The 8516-nt window shown below is 52.7% G+C and overlaps 1 protein-coding gene across 1 annotated transcript in view; it reads right to left on the bottom strand.

The window, feature by feature from the left end:
• The window catches only part of LOC102773663 (transmembrane emp24 domain-containing protein 11), a 21694-nt gene extending 13458 nt beyond the window's left edge, over nucleotides 1-8236 (bottom strand). The window contains exon 1 of the mRNA XM_015568930.1: nucleotides 8108-8236. Within this exon, the coding sequence (XP_015424416.1) occupies nucleotides 8108-8231 (124 nt within the window). The 5' untranslated portion in view covers nucleotides 8232-8236. The remainder of the gene's footprint in view (nucleotides 1-8107) is intronic.
• Nucleotides 8237-8516: the final 280 nt, after the last annotated feature.

Here is an 8516-nt window from a genome sequence, read left to right as displayed (position 1 = left end):
AACCCCCTTTCTGCCTGCCTCTGGGCGGGATGCCCCTGCTCCGCCAGAGGCTGCCCTTCCCTCCCCTGCCCTCTTCTGGGATTTGGCTCTTGTCGCTCTCCCACACTTGCCCACTCCGGGTCTTGTCATTGTGCCAGCTGCTCTATGGCCATCCGTGTCTGCACTCTGAGGTTCTGGAGCACAGGCACATGCTGTGTCCTCTTCCGTGGGCTTGGGGCTTGGGGCCTGGCAGTCAGCCCAGGGCAGCGTCTGGCTCCATCCAGGGTGGAAGCTGGGTAAGGCTTTGGCGGGGAGTGGGAGGGGAGCCTGGAGGGAGATGTCATGTTCCTCAGTTACCACCAGATGGCAGAAGAGAAGCATGCTGGGCACAGCCTGGGAGAGCCAGCCTCAGTGTGGATGGAGCTGCCCAGGGACAGAGCTCATGTACAGGGCAGGGTCAGGCTGCCCCCTCATGCTTCTCACCGCTTGGCGAGACAGGGGCAGGGGCTTCTGGCTAGAAATGAACACGTGGGCAAGACACTGAACTGCATTCCTCAGTTTCCCCATCTTGTAAAACCAGGATAATAAAGGCAAATATCTTAGGATATGAAGAGTGATTTAAGCCCTGGCCAGTAGCTGAGTTGGTTAGAGTGTCGTCCCAGGATGCCAAAGTTGTGGGTTCGATACCTGGTCAGGGCATGTACAAGAGTCAACCAATGAATGCATAGATAAGTGGAACAACAAATTGATGTTCCTCTCCCTCACTTCCCCTCTCTTCCGCTCTCTCTAAAATCAATAAATAACAACTTTTAAAGAGTGATTTAATATGTGTAAACTGCTTAACACAGAACTTGGCACATTGTAGGCCCTATGCACATCTTGATACATGATTCCGGATAGTATCGTGGGCTTTCAGTGTGCAGTGTTTTTGTGAGCTCCCTGTAAGCTGGTACAACAGTCCCCACTGCCACAGGCAGGAGGCTGAGGCCCCAGGGACCAAGCGACTCCTCTGGAACCACCCCAACAGCCAAAGGCTGAACAAATGCAAACAGCGCGGTCCCGGAATCGAGAGCGTTGCGCCCTCACCACAAAGTACGTTCACCCCACAGCCGGGACTCTGTACACAGCAGGTGGGCCAGCCTCACTGCCCAGGCACTCTTCCTCTGGGTGTCCATTCAGTGGACACTGGCTGAGAGCTGTGCACGTGCAGGCCAGTGACCCTAAGCACACAGATGCCTCTCTGGTCTCCCGAGTGCAGTACATGCCCTGTTCAGGCTCTCGTCCCTTCCTGTGACCTGATGTGCTTGTCCCTCCCCTCCTGACCTGTCCTTGAGGCTGGGGCCCTGGGCACTCGACTCAGTATTAGAAAATAAAATGCATCCTTTGTAGGGATTTTAGGGAGTAAAAATCCCTGCTATGAGTTTTCTGTGCTCAATGTGATCCTTCCAGACCCTTTTCCTGTAAGTACAAATTATATATTTTATAAAAAAACAAGATGATACTGCCTAGCCACTGTGGGTCAGTGGTTGAGCGTCAACCTATGAACCAGGAGGTTATGGTTGGATTCCCGGTCAGGGCACCTGCCTGGGTTGCTGGCTCAGTCCCCAATAGGGGGTGTGCGGGAGGCAGCTGATCGATGATTCTCTCTCATCATTGATGTTTCTATCTGTCCTTTTCCTTCCTCTCTGAAGTCAATAAAAAATACATTTTAAAAAGATGAGATGATACTGCACCTACTATCTGTCACTTGATTTTTCCACCCTATTTTGTGGCTGTCTTTCTAGATCCTTAAACGCTCTTCTATAACCTAAGCTGAGGTCTGCTCAGAGCGGAAGGAAGATCGAGAGCTGAGTGCGGAGTTCTGCAGACAGGAATTGGGCATCTGGTGGTGTTGGACGCTTGAGTAAAAGCGTGAAGGGGTCGGGTCAAAGGCCCCGTCGTCTGGTTGACCCCTGGTAAGACCTGGGCATGGAAAGCAGTTGCTCTTGAGTCGCTATGAATACAGAGTAGTCCCTTCTAGAATGCTCCAGGTTCCCCAGGGACCCTGGGCTTCCCTGTAACCTGTGACCCTTTCTGAGATAGCATGTAGAGGGGAGGGCAGGCAGGTGCTGTGTGGCTGAGAGGCAGTGCATACGCACACCATGCGTCCCACGCACCATCAGTGTATCGCTTGCCGGTTCACCCTGGTCAAAACATGGTCAGTATCCCAAACGCACTCACCCCCTCCTGAATGCAACCGCCACCCGAAGACAGGTTACCTCTGTCCGAATAACCCTCGTGTAAGTATGTGCACGCGTGTCGGCACCTAATCAGCCTGTGTTTGTGAGGCCCGTCCGCTGCCCAGTGCTTCGCTCTGCATAGGTGGCTGCTGTTTTCCAGCGTTACAGGTAGTGCCGCCATGAAGCGTCTCGTGCATGTGAGCATATGTGTGTGTTTCCGTGGGGAACTTGCTGTTGGCCTGGGTCACGGGTATGCCTGTGTTGAACTCCCGTGGAAGCCGTGCAGTGGAAGTCCAGGCCGGAGCCTGCGAGGGCTGCCCGCCGTGTGCTGTTCTCTTTCCCATTTGCATCCCTGGAGTGTGCCTCTCACTGGGCTCTGCTCTGTGCTCCCTGAAGACGAAGGGAGCTGACCCCCTTCCATCCGCTTTCCGGACGCTTGGGTCTCCTCTCTAGTGGGGCATCTGTCTGTCTCTGCCCGATTTCTGTCCCAGCCACATTGGACAGTCCTCCGTGCTGGTGAGTCTCTTCACACTCGTTCTCAGGTACTTGTCACGTTTTCACTGAGGACAATGATTGGAAGTGCAGACCCCTCCCCAAACCAGTGTCCTTAGAAACTGTGGGCATTGGAGGGCGAGGTGTCAGCAAGCTCCCGGGCGCAGAAGCACTTCCAGCCAGGAGGAGCATCTGCCATGGTGCGTGCTGGCCCAGCCCTGGTGGACACTGTGCGTGCCCCACGCCACACGCTTTGCAGGGACCTATGACCTAGAAACTGTGGGCATTGGAGGGCGAGGTGTCAGGAGACGGAGCAAGCTCCCGGGCGCAGAAGCACTTCCAGCCAGGAGGAGCATCTGCCATGGTGCGTGCTGGCCCAGCCCTGGTGGACACTGTGCGTGCCCCACGCCACACGCTTTGCAGGGACCTATGACCTGCCCTGGCCGGGAGTGAATGGTGAGGGGACAATGCCCAGCTCCTTTGCCTGGAGGTGGCCCAAACTCTGTGGGTATCTCTTCCAACTGGTTTTTTTTCTTTCTTTCTTTTTTCTGACTGTTTTTTTTTCTTTCTTTTTTCTGACTATGTTTTAATGTTTTAAAAAAATCATGGCAATACATATAACAAAGCTGAACATTCTAACCATTTTAAGTGTGCCGTTCAGGTGCATTAAGTGCACTCATATTATGGTGCAGCCACCACCATCATTTCCAGAACTTTTCCATTACCCTCAACAGAAACTGTCCTCATTAAAGGCAAGCCTCCCATCCCCTCCCCCAGCTCCTGGTGAGCTCTCTTGTGCTTTTCGCTTTTGAATTTGCCTCTGTAGGGACCTCACGGAAGTGAGACCAGACAGCATTTGTCTTTTGTGACTGGCTGACCTTACGGAGCGTGATGTCCTCAAGGTTCATTGTGTTGTAGTGGGTGTCCGAATCCCTTCCTTTTATGGCTGAGCAATACTGTGTCGCGTTTGTTTATCCAGTCACCTGTCACCTGTCGGTGGACACTGGGTGGCTTCCAGCTCTTGGCTGCTGCGAGTGCTGCTGCTGTGAACTTGGGCGTGCAGATCCCCGAGTCCCTGCTTTCTGTTCCTTTGGGCAAAGTGCTGGGTTGTGTGCGCATTATCATCGTATGTTCCAGAGGCCCCAGCTCAGTCTGAGTCTGGGCTTCACCTGAAATCTCACCTCTCCTGGCTTCTCTCCCTGGTTCCGGGGAGCTCCTCCTTCATCCATCACTTGTACTTGAGGCCTTGTCTCAGGGTCGCTCCAAAGAGCACCCAGCCTCAGACCCCCCGAGGTGTGGTGTGGTCTTCTGCGAAGACACGGATGGGAGTGATGATTGATAACAGTCCTTTACTTTTTCCTACTGCCTAAGAAGTTTTGCTCTAAAGAAAAAACACACAGCAACCCTGATATATGGCTGAGTGCAAGTCCTACCTGGGACCTTTGAAAGGGAGCAACCAGGAGCAAATGCATTGGTTCAGAATTCTAATTACCTTATGAAAAATATAGTTTTGTTTATTTCAGAGAGGAAGGGAGAGGGAGGGAGAGAGAGAAACATTAATGATGAGAGAGAATCATTGATTGCCTGCCTCCTGCATGCCCCACACTGGGGACCAAGCCCGAAACCCAGACATGTTCTCCAACTGGGAATCGAACTGTGACCTCCTGACTCATAGATCAATGCTCAGCCACTGCGCCACACCAGCCAAGCTAAGTATTTTATTTTTCATGATCACTGTGCCCCGTGGCACCTCTCCATTGCTCTCAGTGCCTGCCTTTTATAAGGGACTAACAGCCTTGTTTTAAAAAGAAAAAAGTGTGTGCAAGGACCAGCAGGTGGTTTTAAAACTCATCCAGCTGGCAGCCGGAACCTACCCCGAGGCCCCTCCAGAGTTCCCTCCCTGCTCCTCCTCTCTCCCTGAGAGACCTCTCTCCCTTTCTTCATTCAGACACTCGGGAATGCATTAGCAGAGAGCATTGCTAAGAGAGCTCAGAGAAGCTCTACACAAAAGCAGAGTACTTTCGACTTTGAAGCTGCTAAGCAAATTCCCGAGCAGCTGTGTTTGACTCCAGCGCCCTGGACTGCACGGTGCTCAGCTTCTGTTGTCACCCTCCCAGCTCCCAGGAGAGCACTGCCCGCCTCTTCTCTGCTTCTCAGGAAATGTTCTTCCTTTGGGAGGAACATGAGCCAGAGTTGCAGCCACACCTGCTTCTCTAGGAGCTGGGGGCTGACACTGGGAGGCCAGGTGACAAGGTTGGAGACGGAGTCCAAGAGGGTGGGAACCGGCATTGACAAACACCTGTGGCTGGTCACCTCCATGCCAGGTGTCCTCCAGAGCAGGTGTAGCTCCAACTTACAGATAAGGAAACAGCTCAAAGTCACCAGCTATTGGACAACAAAGGCAGCTGCAGAGCACGCCTCGCTGACTCCCAGATCAGGTCTCTGGTCCCCTGTGGGGGAGGCGGCCGAGCTCTCACATTCCCCGCAGGCTGTGTTTAGTCCCCGTGAGCAAAACCGCACTCCCAGGTGGGTTTGGGTGCCTGGCTCTGAGGTCTCTCTCTGTCACTCTCCGCGGGTGTGTTTCAATGGACACCATTGGCCCTCAGAGCTGTGCAGAGAGGCGAGTGCTGGCTGTGCTCTTCCTGGTCTCAGGGCCCCACAGGTACCCAGGAATACGTCGAGTCTGTTTCTCCCTTTAGGGTGACCTAAAAATTAAATATGTGTCCTCTGGATCAGCTTTTCTTAACCGAGTATGTTCATGATCGAGTGGGCACCAACAGAAATTGGGGACTTCACAGGTGGCGAAGGTTTTGTGATGGTTCAGTGAGCTGTGGGGGGAATGTGGAGCCACTTCCTGGCGCTGGCAGCACAGGTGGCCGAGCTCCTGGCCCACAGCAGTCAGGAGCGTGTCCGCGCTGCCAGCAGGTGAACTCGGCAGGTCCTCGCTTCAGACATGGGTTTGTAACACACAGTGAACACAGCATAAACAGGAAACACAACGTTTTCATAATGGGTTTTAAAGCAATGTCTAAGGATTGTATCTTGAGGTATGCTGTGTAGTTACTTGGCTACTGATTAGAGGCATAGCTGTAGCGAAAGGAACATCATCACAAGTGTGTGTGCTCAGATTCCTTTCCACGAGGTGCCTAAGAGTCAAGCAGGAAGCGCGTCCAGGCGTCTTTCTAGCACTCGACCCACCGTCCCTGAACTCTTGGGAGACTGGTTTTCTGAACTTCCGTTCACATGTGCATCTTTCCATTCTTTTCCTTTCATTCTTCCTTATGTTAAAAGTGTTTCATCTGGAAGCAATGTATCCTTGTTTTGTTTTTAAACCCAGTGGATTTGTGCCTTTTCCTTGGAGCTTTGTCCGTTGTCACCGAGTGCAGTGTAAGATGGATTGGGCTTCAGCCTACTTTCTTGCTGTTTTTTTTTTTTTTTTTTGTCCTGTTCACCCTTCTTTCCTGCCTTTCCCCATTGTTCTCTATTAGCAGACGATACATTCCGGGCTTTGGGACCACATTCTCTGGTAAAGAACAATCTAAGCATGTGACCTCACACGTGTCCAGGTTGCCCCTGTAGCTCCAGTAGACTTTGGACGCTGACTAAATAATTGCTCGGGGTGATGGCTCCAGAGAGGACAGAGGGGAGAGCAGAGCCGGAGGCCTGGGCAGGCAGGGGAGAAGGGGCAGTTGGAGGTAGGGAGGACCAGGAAGGGGGAGACCCAATGTCCATGGGGGACCAGGACTAAAAGAGGCCCCTGATTTGGGAAGAGAGGCTGGCCAGACTGAGGTCTGTGCTCCTGGCAGCTACAGAACACTGCTGGCCTCCTTGACCTCCTGCCTCAAACCCTCTAGTGCAGTGGTTCTCAACCTGTGGGTCGCGACCCCTTTGGGGGTCGAACGACCCTTTCACAGGGGTTGCCTAAGACCATTGGAAAACACATATATAATTACATATTGTTTTGTGATTAATCACTATGCTTTCATTATGTTCAATTTGTAACAATGAAATTGGGGGTCACCACAACATGAGGAACTGTATTAAAGGGCCGCGGCATGAGGAAGGTTGAGAACCACTGCCTAGTGGGTCAGGTGATGCTCGGGCTCCCTGCTGGCAAGAGTGCCCTGGGCCAAGACCATCCAGCTCGTGGGCCTCAAGGCAGCAGGCGAAGGGGGAGGTAGGCTACTCCTGTTTCTCTTACTGCTCCGCCACCCCTTCAAATGCAGGCGGAAAGGCTCACAGGTTCCTGGGAAAACGATCCCCTACCACTGAGCTTCCCTGCGGTGAAAGAGCTGGGGTCAGGGAAGTGTGTGGTTGAGTCCTACGAGCTTTACAGATACTAATTCAGGCATCATCACAACCAAAATAAATGGTTGTCACTATTATTTTATGCCGTTCACACATGAAGCAGAGAGGTTAAATCGCTTGCCCCAGGGCACACAGTTATTGGGCGGCAGAGCTGGGACCTGCACCTGGTGGCCTGTCACACTCCGCAGTGCCAAACACAGCCTCTGTCCACCGTGCCAGGACCGCCGTGAGGCTCTGACACCGGGCTTCTCTGTGTCTGCTTTGCAGTTGACTCATCCCCAAAGTCCGTCCCACACCGCAGTCTCTTCCTCTGCCCTAGCGTGGGGCGTGGTTGGGCTTTTTGCAGGATGGATATTGGTCTTTGTGATTAGAACTCTCTAATGTGGAGGCCAAGGAAGCAGGAGAATCTGACCCCATGCACTTGGAGTGAGCTGCACATGCGCGTGCACGACCAGCACCGATAGGGAGCGGCCGGATTTGCACCTGCTCCTTTTTTTCTTTTTTTGCATGAAAGTCAGGGCATTTGATGTTGAATGTTGGACATACTGGATTTTCTATGCAGCCCTGAGACCCTGCACGTGCTTCCCTCTCAGCAGGCCAGTGAAGCTTCGCCGCGCAGGGCGTACTGGGTGGGGAGTGGGAGCAAGCAGAAGTCCCGAGATGGAGGCAGGTTTCGTGGGCAGCGGGCTCAGGTGGCAGCGTCAGACCCTTCACCTCCCCATCCTGTGAGACATGGACATTCAGAGGATGTGTTAGCATCTGCTGTTTTGTCTGTGTTACTGGACCCGTCTAGAGCCCTCACATGTCTTTGGAGAATTCAGCCGTACTTAGCAGAACTGAGAGCATCAGAATCTTTTCCTGAAGGGAACATGACGACCGGAGAAACAAATCCAGCTTGCGTCCTGTGGTGTTGCCTCTGGGCTTCCTGTTTACGAATTATGCAAGTCGCTCTCAAACTATTTCATGTTGGTTTTGCATGACTTGGAAAACTGTCTCAAGAGAAAATGCACAGCGTGACACTCACTGCCCACAATGTATGCCCCAGGGCTGGTGTGCAACCACAGCATGGCGTCCCTCCCGAGTTCAGCGCTCAGAGTACACCCACCTACCTGTGATCAGCGTGTCACTGGGAATGTCTTCTATGATGCACTTCTCCTCTCGCTCCCCGACGTGGAAATAAAAAGCAGCTGAAAGTGAAAAACAGGAACTTAAAAGAAACGCTAGCACTCGCATTTCTGTTGCTGTAGCCACTCCCGGTAGCACTTGCTTTGAAATGGATCGATCGCAAGGGATGCTGCTGAGGGAGTGTTTGCATTCCATCCCACAAGTTTGTAAATTGATTTTTGTGAGAAGTGACATGTGGTGGCTGCCCCTGGGACTGCAGCAAGTCCCAGGGAACAAGACATCTGTCCCCTGGGGCCTGTCCAAGCTGATGACATCAGAGTGCCTTCTGATATGTTGTTTTATGGGTTTCAAAGAATTCTAATGGAATGGAGGACCATGTGGGCCTGGGGAACC

The sequence above is a fragment of the Myotis davidii genome, unplaced genomic scaffold, assembly GCF_000327345.1.
Source record: "Myotis davidii unplaced genomic scaffold, ASM32734v1 scaffold665, whole genome shotgun sequence".
In the NCBI taxonomy this organism is placed as follows: Eukaryota; Metazoa; Chordata; class Mammalia; order Chiroptera; family Vespertilionidae; genus Myotis; species Myotis davidii.
This window is presented reverse-complemented; position numbering and strand designations above follow the sequence as displayed.